This window comes from Triticum dicoccoides, chromosome 2A, assembly GCF_002162155.2.
Source record: "Triticum dicoccoides isolate Atlit2015 ecotype Zavitan chromosome 2A, WEW_v2.0, whole genome shotgun sequence".
Taxonomy (NCBI): Eukaryota; Viridiplantae; Streptophyta; class Magnoliopsida; order Poales; family Poaceae; genus Triticum; species Triticum dicoccoides.
In genome coordinates, this window is record NC_041382.1 from 73,186,987 (window position 1) to 73,205,306 (window position 18,320).

An 18,320-nucleotide genomic window follows, 5' to 3' on the forward strand; every position below is an offset into this window, starting at 1 on the left:
TACATGAGGAAGGACAGAGCACATCACCAGGGATCTACTATAGAAACAAGAATTGCATTGTACATCGTCTAATTGTGAACTGGCTAAGTCTCAGACTGGACTCTCTGGCTGTCCTCGGACTCCTTGATCTTCATGAATCTCTTGTGCTCCAGCTGCTTCATCTCGCCGGTGTTCAAGGGGTCGAAACCGCACCGGTAGAAGCTGCACGCACGAACCATTCGGAGTTCGACAGAACGTCAGCGATCAAGTGCATCATGCCAACATTTTTCAGTTCCAATAAGCCAAAGAAGAAAAGAAAGCAGGGGACACGCACCTTCCGTCCGTGCCGACGATGAGGATGATGTTGGGGTGGTGCCGCCAGAACTCCACCGCGTATTCGACGCCCTTGCGGAGCCGGACCTGCGCCAGAGACCGCTCTGAGCTGAAGTAGCTCGGCAAGTAACCTGCAAGAGATGCACGCAGAAGTACTTCAGTTTTTCAGGGTACAGAAAACCACATTGGATCGTTAGTTCTTCTATATATGTAGGAGAACAGGTGTTGCACCTTTCAAGAACGATGGCAGTAATGATCCCTGCTTGGCTGCTGCCGGTGGAGGAGGAGACGCCGCTGCTCGTGATGGGGCCACCAGGAGGGCATCCCGGTCGCCGCCCGCCATTGTCGAGGTTGCTTTGTCGATGCTGGCGACGGGGAAAACGTGGACCGTCCCCTTGTCGCTGGAAACGGCCAGCCATCTGAAGTCCGGCGAGAAGGCGATGCAGTGGATGTCTGCTCTGTCGATGCCTCTCCTTAGCTGCACGTACGCAGCAACTCAGAACTGGTTAAAGATTACGAAGCGCTTTGAATTTGAATAAGACCATGCTCCTTCTTTTCCATAAAATGGGTGGTTGTTGATCCATTAATCAGATAAATTAGGTCGTAAGATCGAATCAAGAATTTCATTATATCCATTTCTTATACCTTCTATTTTATATGATATTTCATAAGAATAAACCATATGGATAGGGTCTAGAATAGAAGTAATAAAGTGAATAAAAAGAGGTGGCAATCTAAATATTGCTAATATATTAGGACCATCTTATTAATAATTCTAATGAGTTATCTTGGAATTTAGAATCAAATAAAAAACCCTATATTATGCTCAAGGAAAGTAGATTTAGATAGGAGCTTATGCCTTAAAAAATACACTAGTTTCTTAAATTTAAAATAAAAAATATTTTTTTCTTGGGTCGAGAAATATTTGTTTTTCAAGATAAACAATGTCCGTTAGGCACCTAATCTTTATAACATAATAGACCCGAACACTTGCCTTGGATTGACTTTAATAATATATAATTGCTTCAATGAATAACACGACCGAACACCAAGATGGAAGCACACGGAAATAGGTATATACTTTCTACGTCATATTTGTTTAAGCGACAAGTAATTCTGATTGGAGGGAGTACATGTTTTGCTCGTCCAGTAAACACGCACCGTGACAAGAGGCAAAACGACTTTTATGTAACTGATTAGAAAATATTGTACCCCGAAAAGGTAGATTTTTTCCCGTTCCTAAATACTCCCTCCGTCCCAAAATTCTTGTCTTAAATTTGTCTAAATACAGATGTATGAAGTCACGTTTTAGTATTCGGTATATCCGTATCTAGACAAATCTAAGACAAGAATTTTGAGACAAAGGGAATCTTCGTTCACTATGTGCGTTCGGTTTATTCGGTTTACATGGTTCGGTTTATAGGTTTTTCGGTTTGTACGGTATTAATACTTCGGTAAATACGGTATGAAATTAAAATACGGTTCGGTTTCGGTATATACCAAATTATTTCGGTATGGTTTCGGTATATACCATAAAAACCAAACCTAACGCGAATTTGAAAATGACGTAATAATAACTTACAAATTTATGACTCAAAACACAAACTATTTTACAGAAATAGTATATAACTATATATATAAGTGTATATGCTTGCATTGATTCATCTGTTGATGGTTACGGACGTGTTTAGCATTTTAAAAAGAGAAAAATAACTATGCTACAAAAAAAATTACGTGCTTAGTAGTGAATTTGACTCATGTACAAGAAAAATGACAACTTGTATGATTGTTTATCTCAAGAAATATAAATTTAGTTTTTACTTTGGTTTATTCGGTTAACCGTTCGGTTTTTCGGTATATACCATATAAACCAAAGTTCAAAACGGTATGAAAAGTTCATACCATACCGAAACCAGAAACCATAAAAACCATAAAATCGGTTCGGTTCGGTTTATTTTCGGTATGGTTTTTCGGTTCGGTTTTCAAATGCATAGAGTGAGTCTTCGTAGATATTTCATTATGAACCACATAATTTAAAGTGTAGATTCACTCATTTTGCTTCATATATAGTTTAACAAGAGGTGTAGTAGCTAGCGTTGGATACCTCTTGGACCATGGCGCCGTCGTCGGTGCTGAAGATGCGCACGAGCGTGCCCTTTGATCCGGCTGTGGCGAGCAGCCGGCCGTCGCGGGAGAGCGCGATGCACGACAGGCTCGACGCGTGCGCGTGCACGTCGACGCTGCCGGGCTTGCCGGTCCGGCGGACCTGCACCGCCCCCTTCTCCGGCCGCGGCAGGGCGCAGACGAGCCGCGTCTCCTGGTCAACCGCCAGCGCGCACAGCCCAAGCGGGTTGGGGCCCGTCTGAACCAGCTTTCGGCTCTTCAAGTCGCCGTTGATGACCAGCATCGCCATCTGCTGGCCGGCGACGAGCACGTGGTCCCCGAGAAGGCGGAGCCCGCCCACGGGGCCGAGGTCGGGGGTGCTGGCCGAGCCGATGGCTATCTGCTTCGCCTCCCCGCTCTCCTCGTCCCAGAAGTAGATCGCGTGGTGCTCGGCCGCGCCCTTGACGGCGCCTGTCGTCCGGGTCACAACGGCCACGCGCGACCGCGTTAGCAGCTCGGTGGAGGTCACCACGACGCCGGGCGAGGCGACGGCGTCGGACTTGTAGTGGACGCGCTCGACCTTGTCGTCGTCGCAGGAGAAGACGTGGAACCCGGTGGCCGTGGACGCGACGAAGTGGGAGGCGCCGCTGCTGAAGGCGACTTGGACGATCGGGGAGTCGGCTTCGGCGGTGGCCGCGGGGAACGACGACGAAGGCGCCATGGTCGATCAATCGAAGTCGAAACCTAGCTAGCTAGCTACGTGATGAATCGATCAGCACGGCGGCGACGACGTATGTACCCTGGGCGTCCGTGACCGTGATTTAAGCCGCTCGTACGGAATTTGGTGACCATAACTACGTCGAACCGACCGTGACAAGCTTTGCATGTTTGGTTCCGCAAAAAAAAAAAAAAACTTTGCATGGTTGGAGCCGGACTCTGTAACTTGCAGCGCACACGTAAGCGGACTACAACTGTCCACGAAATTCACCCCGTATCAAAATTGAATTCAGTTTTGCTAAAGCATATTTAGATGTGTCCTAATTATTTTACATCTAAGTTATATCAGTGATTTTACATGAAAATTCATGCACACATTTTGTTGTCTACTTTATTTTCCTTTGTAGTGTGACTGGGTCACTTAGATGTGCCTAGATAGACACGAATGATTTTTTTTAATTGTGAAGCTTTCGTTTTAAAATATAAGACGTTTTGGTAGGTTATAGACTAGCCTACAAAAACATCGTATATTTTAAAATAGAGAGAGTAAATGTTAGGGATGCTGCTAATTAGCGGCTAGCTGCATCACGACACCAGAGGTCCCCACGCTCATCCGCAACAAAATTCTGACAATGTTGAGGACGATGAGGTTGACGACTTGATGAGGTTGCACGGGGTAACGGACATATAATGTGCACCCGATAACCTTTGGGGAAGGCTTTAGCTGAGCATGTCAGATGCCTCAACTGGAACTTGGCTAGAAGATTAAAATGACAACAGTGCACTGATGAGGGACACAACGGAGAGAAAAGATAGAAGGCGACAAAGCGGAGGCATTAAAAGCATATCTAGCAGACCTTTTATAAGGCTAGTCCTTAGAACATCTCCAACAGGCGCCGGACGGGCCGCGCACAAAAAATAGCTTTGCCGCGTGTCCATTGCCTGGTTTGGTGCGGCGCGCAGCGCTGCCTCCAGCAGCTGCGCTAAGATGCAGCGCGCGCTGCTCCAGCAGCGCGCAAAAAATGCAGCACGCGCGCTCATTTTACAACATTTTCGGAAGCATAGATAATAAGATAAAAAATGATAAATTGCATAGATAAAAAACGATAAAAAGGTATTTTACATTGGTGCAACTAGATAGATAGTTCGAAAGCATAGATAGATAGAACTACGGTGTAACTAGATAGAAACTACTACGGCATACATAGATAGAAACTACTACGGCATACATAGATAGAAACTACTCCAAGTCGCTACCACCATCATCACCATCATCATCCTCGTCGGTGTTATCCGAGGTATCGAGCCACATGTCGTCCCAACATTCATCGTCTGACGTGAAGATCGACCTCCCACCTGCTGCAACGATATCGCACTGCGCATTCGCCAATGCCTTCCGCCGATGCCGGTCCGCCCGCTCCGCGCGGCGCCTTGCCGTCCTCTCCGCCCGGTAGGCACGCTCGTCGGTGACGTCTTCCGGGTGGCGACGGCGCCACTCCGCCATGGCTCGCTCGTCCTCCTCGGCGATGAGGAGGCGGCGGCAGCGCCGAGTTTGGTCGGCATGGTCCATATCGGTGATAAGACGCGACGGAGGGGCGACGTGCTGCGCCTGCTCGCGTGTGAAGACGTCCCAGAAGTTCATCTGCGACCGGGGCCTATCCAAGCGCCACGCCGCTGCGTCGTACGCGCGGGCCGCCTCGTACGCGCTCCGGAACGACCCGAGGCCGAGCCGGACGTCGTCGGACCAGATCTCGGCGGAGTACCAGCCGTTGGGGCGCTCGCGGACGCCGCGCTAGCCCGAAGAACCCCGGCGGCGCGGCGGCATGGTGGCGCGGAAACCGGCGAAGCGGCGGGGTTGCGAGGGGAGGGCGCTGTTGGGGAACATAGTAATTTCAAAAAAATTTCTACGCACACGCAAGATCATGGTGATGCATAGCAACGAGAAGGGAGAGTGTGATCTACGTACCCTTGTAGACCGATAGCGGAAGCGTTAGCACAACGCGGTTGATGTAGTCGTACGTCTTCACGGCCCGACCGATCAAGCACCGAAACTACAGCACCTCCGAGTTTTAGCACACGTTCAGCTCGATGACGATCCCCGGACTCCGATCCAGCAAAGTGTCGAGGAAGAGTTCCGCCAGCATGATGGCGTGGTGACGATCTTGATGTACTACCGTTGCAGGGCTTCGCCTAAGCACCGCTACAATATTATCGAGGATTATGGTGGAAGGGGGCATCGCACACGGCTAAGAATATGATCACGTGGATCAACTTGTGTGTCTACGGGTGCCCCCTGCCCCCGTATATAAAGGATCAAGCGAAGGAGGCCGGCCGGCCACATATGGCGCGCCAAGGAGGAGTCCTCCTCCTAGTAGGAGCAGGACTCCTACTAAGAGGGGGAAAGAAGTGGGGAGGGAGAAGGAAAGGGGGGCGCCGCCCCCCCTCTCTTAGTCCAATTCGGACCAGGGGGGAGGAGGCGCGCGGCCCACCTTTGGCTGCCCCTCTCTCTCTCCACTAAGGCCCATATGTCCCATTACTTCTCCCGGGGGGTTCCGGTAACCCTCCGGCTCTCCGGTTTTCTCCGAAATCACCCGGAACACTTCCGGTGTACGAATAAAGCCGTCCAATATATCAATCTTTATGTCTCGACCATTTCGAGACTCCTCGTCATGTCCATGATCACATCCGAGACTCCGAACTAACTTCGGTACATCAAAACTCATAAACTCATAATATAACTGTCATCGAAACCTTAAGCGTGCGGACCCTACGGGTTCGAGAATAATGTAGACATGACCGAGACACGTCTCCGGTCAATAACCAATAGCAGAATCTGGATGCTCATATTGGCTCCTACATATTCTACGAAGATCTTTATCGGTCAGACCGCATTACAACATATGTTGTTCCCTTTGTCATCGGTATGTTACTTGCCCGAGATTCGATCGTCGGTATCTCAATACCTAGTTCAATCTCGTTACCGGCAAGTCTCTTTACTCATTCCGTAATACATCATCTCGCAACTAACTCATTAGTTGCAATGCTTGCAAGGCTTATGTGATGTGCATTACCGAGAGGGCCCAGAGTTACCTCTCCGACAATCGGAGTGACAAATCCTAATCTCAAAATACGCCAACCCAACATGTACCTTTGGAGACACCTGTAGAGCACCTTTATAATCACCCATTTACGTTGTGACGTTTGGTAGCACACAAAGTGTTCATCCGGCAAACGGGAGTTGCATAATCTCATAGTCATAGGAACATGTATAAGTCATGAAGAAAGCAATAGCAACATACTAAACGATCGGGTGCTAAGCTAATGGAATGGGTCATGTCAATCAGATCATTCACCTAATGATGTGATCCCGTTAATCAAATAACAACTCTTTGTTCATGGTTAGGAAACATAACCATCTTTGATTAACGAGCTAGTCAAGTAGAGGCATACTAGTGACACTCTGTTGGTCTATATATTCACACATGTATTATGTTTCCGGTTAATACAATTCTAGCATGAATAATAAACATTTATCATGATATAAGGAAATAAATAATAACTTTATTATTGCCTCTAGGGCATATTTCCTTCAGTCTCTCACTTGCACTAGAGTCAATAATCTAGATTACACAGTAATGATTCTAACACCCATGAAGCCTTGGTGCTGATCATGTTTTGCACGTGGAAGAGGCTTAGTCAACAGGTCTGCAACATTCAGATCCGTATGTATCTTGCAAATCTCTATGTCTCCCACCTGGACTAGATCCCGGATGGAATTGAAGCGTCTCTTGATGTGCTTGGTTCTCTTGTGAAATCTGGATTCCTTTGCCAAGGCAATTGCACCAGTATTGTCACAAAAGATTTTCATTGGACCCGATGCACTAGGTATGACACCTAGATCGGATATGAACTCCTTCATCCAGACTCCTTCATTTGCTGCTTCCGAAGCAGCTATGTACTCCGCTTCACATGTAGATCCCGCCACAACACTTTGTTTAGAACTGCACCAACTGACAGCTCCACCATTTAATGTAAACATGTATCCGGTTTGCGATTTAGAATCGTCCGGATCAGTGTCAAAGTTTGCATCAACGTAACCTTTTACGATGAGCTCTTTGTCACCTCCATATATGAGAAACATATCCTTAGTCTTTTTCAGGTATTTCAGGATGTTCTTGACTGCTGTCCAGTGATCCACTCCTGGATCACTTTGGTACCTCCCTGCTAGACTTATAGCAAGGCAACATCAGGTCTGGTACACAGCATTGCATATATGATAGAGCCTATGGCTGAAGCATAGGGAACATCTTTCATTTTCTCTCTATCTTCTGCAGTGGTCGGGCATTGAGTCTTACTCAACTTCACACCTTGTAACACAGGCAAGAACCCTTTCTTTGCTTGATCCATTTTGAACTTCTTCAGAAATTTGTCAAGGTATGTGCTTTATGAAAGTCCAATTAAGCGTCTTGATCTATCTCTATAAGTCTTAATGCCTAATATGTAAGCAGCTTCACCGAGGTCTTTCATTGAAAAACTCTTATTTAAGTATCCCTTTATGCTATCCAGAAATTCTATATCATTTCCAATTAGTAATATGTCATCCACATATAATATCAGAAATGCTACAGAGCTCCCACTCACTTTCTTGTAAATACAGGCTTCTCCAAAAGTCTATATAAAACCAAATGCTTTGATCACACTATCAAAGCGTCTATTCCAACTCCGAGAGGCTTGCACCAGTCCATAAATGGATCGCTGGAGCTTGCACATTTTGTTAGCTCCCTTTGGATCGACAAAACCTTCTAGTTGCATCATATACAACTCTTCTTCCAGAAATCCATTCAGGAATGTAGTTTTGACTTCCATCTGCCAAATTTCATAATCATAAAATGCGGCAATTGCTAACATGATTCGGACAGACTTAAGCATCGCTACGGGTGAGAAGGTCTCATCGTAGTCAATCCCTTGAACTTGCCGAAAACCTTTTGCGACAAGTCGAGCTTTGTAGACAGTAATATTACCGTCAGCGTCAGTCTTCTTCTTGAAGATCCATTTATTCTCAATTGCTTGCCGATCATCGGGCAAGTCAACCAAAGTCCATACTTTGTTCTCATACATGGATCCCATCTCAGATTTCATGGCTTCAAGCCATTTTGCGGAATCTGGGCTCACCATCGCTTCTTCATAGTTCGTAGGTTCATCATGATCTAGTAGCATGACTTCCAGAACAGGATTACCGTACCACTCTGGCGCGGATCTCACTCTGGTTGATCTACGAGGTTCAGTAGTATCTTGTTCTGAAGTTTCATGATCATCATCATTAGCTTCCTCACTAACTGGTGTAGGTGTCACAGAAACATGTTTCTGTGATGTACTACTTTCCAATAAGGGAGTAGGTACAGTTACCTCGTCAAGTTCTACTTTCCTCTCACTCACTTCTTTCGAGAGAAACTCCTTCTCCAGAAAGTTTCCGAATTTAGCAACAAAAGTCTTGCCTTCGGATCTGTGATAGAAGGTGTATCCAATAGTTTCCTTTGGATATCCTATGAAGACACATTTCTCCGATTTGGGTTCCCCAAACTTTCAGAAACGACAACTTTGGTTTCTTGCCAAACCACAGTTCATAAGGCGTCGTCTCAACGGATTTTGATGGTGCCCTATTTAACGTGAATGCGGCCGTCTCTAGAGCGTATCCCCAAAATGATAGCGGTAAATCAGTAAGAGACATCATAGATCGCACCATATCTAGTAAAGTACGATTACGACGTTCGGACACACCATTACGCTGTGGTGTTCCGGGTGGCGTGAGTTGTGAAACTATTCCACAATTTTTCAAATGTATACCAAACTCGTAACTCAAATATTCTCCTCCACGATCAGATCGTAGGAATTTTATTTTTTTGTTACGATGATTTTCAACTTCACTCTGAAATTCTTTGAACTTTTCAAATGTTTCAGACTTGTGTTTCATTAAGTAGATATACCCATATCTGGTTAAGTCATCTGTGAAGGTGAGAAAATAACGATATCCGCCACGCGCCTCAACGTTCATCGGACCACATACATCTGTATGTATGATTTCCAACAAATCTGTTGCTCTCTCCATAGTACCGGAGAACGGTGTTTTTGTCACCTTACCCATAAGGCACGGTTCGCAAGTACCAAGTGATTCATAATCAAGTGGTTCCAAAAGCCCATCAGTATGGAGTTTCTTCATGCGCTTTATACCGATATGACCCAAACGACAGTGCCACAAATAAGTTGCACTATCATTATCAACTCTGCATCTTTTGCCTTCAACACCATGAATATGTGTGTCACTACTATCGAGATTCAATAAAAATAGACCACTCTTTAAGGGTGCATGACCATAAAAGATATTACTCATATAAATAGAACAACCATTATTCTCAGATTTAAATGAATAACCGTCTCGCATCAAACAAGATCCAGATATAATGTTCATGCTTAACGCTGGCACCAAATAACAATTATTTAGGTCTAATGTTAATCTCGAAGGTAGATGTAGAGGTAGCGTGCCGACTGCGATCACATCGACTTTGGAACCGTTTCCCACGCGCATCGTCACCTCGTCCTTAGCCAATCTTCGCTTAATCTGTAGTCCCTGTTTCGAGTTGCAAATATTAGCAACAGAACCAATATCAAATACCCAGGTGCTACTGCGAGCATTAGTAAGGTACACATCAATAGCATGTATATCACATATACCTTTGTTCACCTTGCCATACTTCTTATCCGCCAAATACTTGGGGCAGTTCCGCTTCCAGTGACCAGTCTGCTTACAGTAGAAGCACTCAGTTTCAGGCTTAGGTCCAGGTTTGGGTTTCTTCTCTTGAGTAGAAACTTGCTTGCTGTTCCTTTTGAAGTTCCCCTTCTTCTTCCCTTTGCCCTTTTTCTTGAAACTAGTGGTCTTGTTGACCATCAACACTTGATGCTCCTTCTTGATTTCTACCTCCGCAGCTTTCACCATTGCGAAGAGCTCGAGAATAGTCTTATTCATCCCTTGCATATTATAGTTCATCACGAAGCTCTTGTAGCTTGGTGGCAGTGATTGGAGAATTCTGTCAATGACGCAATCATCTGAAAGATTAACTCCCAATTGAATCGAGTGATTATTATACCCAGACATCTTGAGTATATGCTCACTGACAGAACTGTTCTCCTCCATCTTGCAGCTATAGAACTTATTGGAGACTTCATAACTCTCAATCCGGGCATTTGCTTGAAATATTAACTTCAACTCCTGGAACATCTCATATGCTCCATGACGTTCAAAACGTCGTTGAAGTACCGATTCTAAGCCGTAAAGCATGGCACACTGAACTATCGAGTAGTCATCAGCTTTGCTTTGCCAGACGTTCATAACATCTGGTGTTGCTCCAGCAGCAGGCCTGGCACCCAGCGGTGCTTCCAGGACGTAATTCTTCTGTGCAGCAATGAGGATAATCCTCAAGTTACGGACCCAGTCCGTGTAATTGCTACCATCATCTTTCAACTTTGCTTTCTCAAGGAACGCATTAAAATTCAACGGAACAACAACACGAGCCATCTATCTACAATCAAGCATAAACAAGCAAGATACTATCAGGTACTAAGTTTCATGATAAATTTAGGTTCAATTAATTTACTTAAAGAACTCCCACTTAGATAGACATCCCTCTAATCCTCTAAGTGATTACGTGATCCAAATCAACTAAACCATGTCCGATCATCACGTGAGATGGAGTAGTTTCATTGGTGAACATCACTATGTTGATCATATCTACCATATGATTCACGCTCGACCTTTCGGTCTCCGTGTTCCGAGGCCATATCTGTATATGCTTGGCTCGTCAAGTATAACCTGAGTATTCCGCGTGTGCAACTGTTTTGCACCCGTTGTATTTGAACGTAGAGCCTATCACACCCGATCATCACGTGGTGTCTCAGCACGAAGAACTTTCGCAACGGTGCATACTCAGGGAGAACACTTCTTGATAATTAGTGAGAGATCATCTTATAATGCTACCGTCAATCAAAGCAAGATAAGATGCATAAAAGATAAACATCACATGCAATCAATATAAGTGATATGATATGGCCATCATCATCTTGTGCTTGTGATCTCCATCTTCGAAGCACCGTTGTGATCACCATCGTCACCGGCGCGACACCTTGATCTCCATCGTAGCATCGTTGTCGTCTCGCCAATCTTATGCTTCCACGACTATCGCTACCACTTAGTGATAAAGTAAAGCATTACAGCGCGATTGCATTGCATACAATAAAGCGGCAACCATATGGCTCCTGCCAGTTGCCGATAACTTGGTTACAAAACATGATCATCTCATACAATAAAATTTAGCATCATGTCTTGACCATATCACATCACAACATGCCCTGCAAAAACAAGTTAGACGTCCTCTACTTTGTTGTTGTAAGTTTTACATGGCTGCTACGGGCTTAAGCAAGAACCAATCTTACGTACGCATCAAAACCACAATGATAGTTTGTCAAGTTGGTGTTGTTTTAACCTTCGCAAGGACTGGGCGTAGCCATACTCGGTTCAACTAAAGTTGGAGAAAGTGTCACCCGCAAGCCACCTATGTGCAAAGCACGTCCGGAGAACCGGTCTCGCGTAAGCGTACGCATAATGTCGGTCCGGGCCGCTTCGTCCAACAATACCGCCGAACCAAAGTATGACATGCTGGTAAGCAGTATGACTTATATCGCCCACAACTCACTTGTGTTCTACTCGTGCATATAACATCAATATATAAAACCTAGGCTCGGATGCCACTGTTGGGGAATGTAGTAATTTCAAAAAAATTTCTACGCACACGCAAGATCATGGTGATGCATAGCAACGAGAGGGGAGAGTGTGATCTACGTACCCTTGTAGACCGATAGCGGAAGCGTTAGCACAACGCGGTTGATGTAGTCGTACGTCTTCACGGCCCGACCGATCGAGCACCGAAACTACGGCACCTCCGAGTTTTAGCACACGTTCAGCTCGATGACGATCCCCGGACTCTGATCCAGCAAAGTGTCGGGGAAGAGTTCCGTCAGCACGACGGCGTGGTGACGATCTTGATGTACTACCGTCGCAGGGCTTCGCCTAAGCACCGCTACAATATTATCGAGGATTATGGTGGAAGGGGACACCGCACACAGCTAAGAATATGATCACGTGGATCAACTTGTGTGTCTAGGGGTGCCCCCTGCCCCCGTATATAAAGGATCAAGGGGAGGAGGCCGGCCGGCCACATATGGCGCGCCAAGGAGGAGTCCTCCTCCTAGTAGGAGTAGGACTCCTACTAGGAGGGGGAAAGAAGTGGGGAGGGAGAAGGAAAGGGGGGCGCCGCGCCCCCTCTCCTAGTCCAATTCGGACCAGGAGGGAGGAGGTGCGCGGCCCACCTTTGGCTGCCCCTCTCTCTCTCTCCACTAAGGCCCATATGGCCCATTACTTCTCCCGGGGGGTTCCAGTAACCCTCCGGCTCTCCGGTTTTCTTCGAAATCACCCGAAACACTTCCGGTGTCCGAATATAGCCGTCCAATATATCAATCTTTATGCCTCGACCATTTCGAGACTCCTCGTCATGTCCGTGATCACATCCGAGACTCCAAACTAACTTTGGTACATCAAAACTCATAAACTCATAATATAACTGTCATCGAAACCTTAAGCGTGCGGACCCTACGGGTTCGAGAACAATGTAGACATGACCGAGACACGTCTCCGGTCAATAACCAATAGCGGAACTTGGATGCTCATATTGGCTCCCACATATTCTACGAAGATCTTTATCGGTCAGACCACATAACAACATACGTTGTTCCCTTTGTCATCGGTATGTTACTTGCCCGAGATTCGATCGTCGGTATCTCAATACCTAGTTCAATCTCGTTACCGGCAAGTCTCTTTACTCGTTCCGTAATACATCATCTCGCAACTAACTCATTAGTTGCAATGCTTGCAAGGCTTATGTGATGTGCATTACCGAGAGGGCCCAGAGTTACCTCTACGACAATCGGAGTGACAAATCCTAATCTCGAAATACGCCAACCCAATATGTACCTTTGGAGACACCTGTAGAGCACCTTTATAATCACCCATTTACGTTGTGACGTTTGGTAGCACACAAAGTGTTCCTCCGGCAAACGGGAGTTGCATAATCTCATAGTCATAGGAACATGTATAAGTCATGAAGAAAGCAATAGCAACATACTAAACGATCGGGTGCTAAGCTAATGGAATGGGTCATGTCAATCAGATCATTCACCTAATGATGTGATCCCGTTAATCAAATAACAACTCTTTGTTCATGGTTAGGAAACATAACCATCTTTGATTAACGAGCTAGTCAAGTAGAGGCATACTAGTGACACTCTGTTTGTCTATATATTCACACATGTATTATGTTTCCGGTTAATACAACTCTAGCATGAATAATAAACATTTATCATGATATAAGGAAACAAATAATAACTTTATTATTGCCTCTAGGGTATATTTCCTTCAGGCGCGTGGCTGTGTCTATGCGTGTGGCGAGCGCGGCATATTATAGGCGCGCGCGAAGCGACGCGCCAAATCTACCGCGCCGCGTGCCGCTTTCTCCCGCGCGCGGTAAGTTCCCGCCACCGTTGGAGCGCGCGGAACCAGCCGGCGCGCGCTAAAACCAAATTTTACTGCGCGGGCGCGCCTTTTGCCGCACCTGTTGGAGATGCTCTTATAAGGGGTTTACGGTTCGCATTTGCCCTCTTATAAGGGGCGAATTTGGCTGCGGCCGAGCTGAATCTTATATGAAACTGTGAAATTTGAAAAATATTTCGCATGAGAAATGAAAAATAAACAGTAGAGATGATCATTCATACATACATATAATAGAGATGATCATTCATACATACATATAGTTCATTGATTACGTACTGCGCATTGGCCTACCCTAACCCTAAACTGGCAAAAATGGGGCTCACTGGAGCCCTGCGGGTGCGGCGGTGACGCTACGGCAGTGGCGGCGATCACTCGTCGTCGTTGTCGGAGGTAAGGTCGATGTACATGGAGTCCTGCGCTTCGGCTTCGCAGCCCCACGCCTCTTCCTTCTCCTCGAACTCCCCCGTCTTGGTGAAGCCCTGCTCGAGTAGGACATCGTTGACCTTCTCGTCCCGGTGGCGGCGCTGCGCCACCACCTCCTCCTCCCGCGCACAGCGCGCGAGAATCGCTACCTTGATGGTGCCTGCCTCAGATGGGGGGATGTTGTTCCGGCCCGACAACACCGGCGTGCAGCTGCTCCGCCTCGTGCTCCCTCTTCACCGCGCGGAGCTGACTGAGATCCTCCGCCTCCCTCTTGACCGGCACAGCGGCATATGCGAGCGGATGGTGGAGTGATGGTGGCAGCTCAAGGCCACGATTGGTGTACCGGAGGGCGGACCGCTTCCTCGCCGCGTTGTCGGTGATGCAGCGCTTTCTCTCGGGGTCATCGCCACCACGCCGGCCAGAGTTCCACTTTCCGCCCCACATCGTGGCGGATCGGTGGGCGGGGCGACGGATTTAGGTCACTGTCGGCGAGAAATTGCAGGGGGAATGGGGAATCACGGCGGCGGTGGGATAGGGTTTCCACCCGTATCACGGCCGCAGACCCGGATATATACTGCAACGGGGGGAGGGGGTCGTTTCCGGGCCACTGTAAATTTTTACGTGTCAGGCCGACTATACGAGGTCTGGTGTGGCCCAAAAATCGGGCCAAACCCGTATAGTTGTCGGAATTATGTGGACCGTGCAGTTTTAAGGGGTCTGCTAGAGATGCTCTAACAACTGATGAAGAAGATGGGATCTGTGATGCGGTGGGCTTCATATGAACGTCACGCCTTATGACTTGTGGTTGCACCTTGGCGCCGTATAATTCTTTTTCCTGTTTGAATTATGCGGGTGAGTTGCATGCATTATATTCATTAAAAACGAAGATGATCAAAGTGTCAAAAAAGTCATGATTCATACAACACCATAGAGGTACGTCTACGTGGAAAAATCTAAGACATCATCAACCTGAAAGTATATTGACTTCCAACTGGACCTAAAGAAGTGTCTTGCTGCCTTGCGTCCCTAATCCCTTCACAGGTCCATGAAGTTCTCGTGGTACACCCCCGGCACCATGTCGCCTCCTTTCACCGGGTCGAACTCGCAGCGGTAGAACCTGCACGCACACCATGATAGTCGTTGTCAGCATGTAACGTTATGCTATCATCTCAGAAACTTCTAAACAAAATGGATCAAGAAGTGGGAGGTAGGCTCGGGCGAGCGTGTGATACAGAATACCACATGCGTGTGTGTGACAATGTGTTGCACATGTGACATGTGTGTCAATATAAAATTGAGAGAGTGATTTTAGCTTCTTCAACGCACCTTTTGTCCATGCAGACAATGGTAATGGTGTTGGGGTGTCTCCGGTCGAACGCCACGGAGCACTTGGTCCAGGCGTTAGGGATCCGGAACTGGGCAAACGACCACTTCGAGCTGAAATACGTCGGTAGGTAGCCTGTGTGTTCATGAGGAGTGAAGTGTTATGTTAAGATTTTGATTGAGTAAAAAATTGTAGGGAGCGACGTTAATTTTACCAGTTAAAATGTAGGAATATGCACCCACCTTTCAAAAATGACATGCGTGATGAGCTCTGGTTGGTTGTTGCGGGTGCGGGAGAAGATGCTAGTACGAGTGGTGCCGCCAAAAGGTCATTGCTGGCATGGTCTTCCTCGAGAGTGGAGCTTGTGAGGTTGAAGTCATTGATGCTGAAAACGTGCACCGTTGCCTTGTCACTGGACACCGCTAACCACTTGGAGTCGTGGGAGAAGGCGATGCAGTGGATGTCTGCCCCTTCGGTGCCTCTTCTCAGCTACAACAAGAGTCAAGAACACCAACATGTGAACAAGACGAAGTTCCAATATACTTCCTCTATATAGAAATATAGAAGTGTTTAGATCGATCACTAAAGTAGTGGTCCAAACGCTCTTCTAACTATAAATAGATGATATCCGACCATGCCGCGGGAATAAGTTGTAATATGTTTCAATATTTTTTTTGAAAGGATGTTTCAATAAAATTTGATTATATGAAACGGTTATTATTTGGAACAGGAAGTCTTAATGATTTACTTTATTTAATTATCTTGTATCTTAAAATATAGAAGTACTCCAGGAGTATAGCATAATAAAATAACTTTCTCTTGCGTAAAACACACGACATGTGTGTATGTGTTGCCTTACGACCAAGCAAGTAAAATTCCTAAAATTATATCTTTGCAAAGAAAACACACTTTTTACAAAATGAGGAAAATACTTATTTCTATTTGGTTATTGATCCTTTTTAGGATATTTTTTTGAAGCTATCCTTTGTTTAGGATTATTACTGTTATTGATTCCGAGATTTTTTCTATATGGACCACTGAAAAAACATCTTAGTAAGAGCACATGTATGGAGTAGTGAATCTGTCTTTTCAAATCACCTTATCTAAGTTCCTTAAAAGCTTTTGAAAGTCTGAGGTCAAAACTGAAGAGTAGACCAATGCGCAATAGTTCATGATCGAAAGAGTAGACAGCTTTGAGACATGCTGTGCATACCTCTTGGAGCTTGGTGCCGTCGGCGGTGCTGAATATGCGCAGGAGCGTGCCCCTGGTGCCGGCGGTGGCGAGCAGCCGTCCGTCGGGGGACAGCGCTAGGCACGCCACGCCCGAGCCGTGCGCGCGCACGCTGACGCTGCCGGCGGACCTGCACCGATCCCGCCTCCGGCAGCGGCAGGGCGTAGACGAGCGTCGCGGGCCCATTCGGCTCCTCCATGGCGCACAGCCCCAGCGGGTTGGGCCCCGTCGTCACCTCCTTCTCCCAGTGGACGCCGTCGAACAGCGTGGCCGTCCCCTCGCCGGCGACGAGCATGTGGTCCCCCCGCAGGCGGAAGCCGCCGACGGCGCCGCACGGGCTCCTGACGGTGTTGGTCCTGGCGTCCTTGGGCTTGCACATGCCGTTCCAGAAGTCGATGACGTGGCCGTCGACGGCGCCGCTGACGGCGCCGGGCCTCCGCGTCGCGACGGCCAGCTGAGACCGCGTGAGCAGCTGGGCGGAGGTCACCTTGAACGTGCAGCCGTCGGAGCCGCGCCGGTGCATGACGCGCTCGAGAGGGTGGCAGGAGAATACGTGGAAGTCGGTGGCCGTGGCCGCGACGAAGTGCGTGCCGTGCTGGTTGAAGGCGACGTGGAAGAGCGGATCGGGAGCGGGGACTAGGACTTCCCCGTCCGGCAGCTCGGAGGAAGACGACGTAGAGGCCATGACCGACGGGCTGAACGATAGATCCATCAAATTAAGCTTCCTTTTCGCGGCTACAACTAGTTCGATTTGCTAACTGATTGATCGACCGAGGCTCGATCGATCGTGAACGTACGTACCCGTGGTGTATATAGATCGCCCCATGATGAAAACTACAGTACTAGTACTAGTACTAGTTAAGTTGGTAACCATGTCGAACTGGGACATGCATGCATGTTCGGAGTCGGATTACAATTCCTGAAACGTACATAAAGCTGTTGGTCCGTTGGGCTGGGCCAAACGTACAGGCACTGGGCCCCGCCTTGTTTATTGGGCTCGGGTTTGTGCTTTCTTTTGTTACCACGGCACACACTAATTCAGCATATGTAATATTTTCCCTAAAAAAAGCATATGTAATATTAATCCAGGTGCATTACAGATATTTCAGCACAGAACTCATACAACAATTTCAGATTGCTTTAGTTGGAGAGAACTAGATGGTTGATTATGCACATAGTCCATTCTCTTGGCAGTTTCATCGTAAAGTTGATAGATCTTTTGAATAACTCCATACTAACGAAGAATTCGTCCCGATCCATACTCTCAACCTCGAAAGTCTCATCTTTCACGCCCAGATGGATGCCCCTTATAAGCATGTACGATATATGATGTAACCATGAAATTTGATGGCCCAATCTTCAAGTTGTATATAGCCTTTCATATCATATATATGTACTTTAGAATTTAGATGAATGCCACTTTTTTTTTGCGAAAATTCTTTCTTCAGAAATCTACTCCCCCCACCCTCCCCCTCTAATCTCCGTATGACATGAATGTATGAGTGCACACAATATTGTGTCAATATGGTACTACTGATATTCAATCCAAAAGTTAA

At 46.8% G+C, this 18,320-nt stretch overlaps 1 protein-coding gene across 1 annotated transcript; it reads right to left on the reverse strand.

The window, feature by feature from the left end:
• Positions 1 to 15,244: 15,244 nt before the first annotated feature.
• Positions 15,245 to 17,476, reverse strand: LOC119358993 (autophagy-related protein 18d-like). Its single transcript, XM_037625358.1, has 5 exons — positions 16,998 to 17,476; positions 16,747 to 16,915; positions 15,776 to 16,022; positions 15,536 to 15,668; positions 15,245 to 15,326 (listed from the first exon to the last, which is right to left on the reverse strand). The coding sequence occupies exons 1-5, from the start codon at positions 17,474 to 17,476 to the stop codon at positions 15,245 to 15,247; spliced, it is 1,110 nt and encodes a 369-aa protein (XP_037481255.1).
• Positions 17,477 to 18,320: the final 844 nt, after the last annotated feature.

Coding starts and splice junctions, on each gene's coding strand:
- LOC119358993 (XM_037625358.1), bottom strand. CDS start 17,476: ATGGATCTATCGTTCAGCCCGTCGGTCATGGCCTCTACGTCGTCTTCC. Junction 16,916..16,997: donor GTCCACTGGGAGAAGGAGGT/GACGACGGGGCC, acceptor GCCCTGCCGCTG/CCGGAGGCGGGATCGGTGCA. Junction 15,669..15,775: donor ACGCATGTCATTTTTGAAAG/GTGGGTGCATAT, acceptor ATGAACACACAG/GCTACCTACCGACGTATTTC.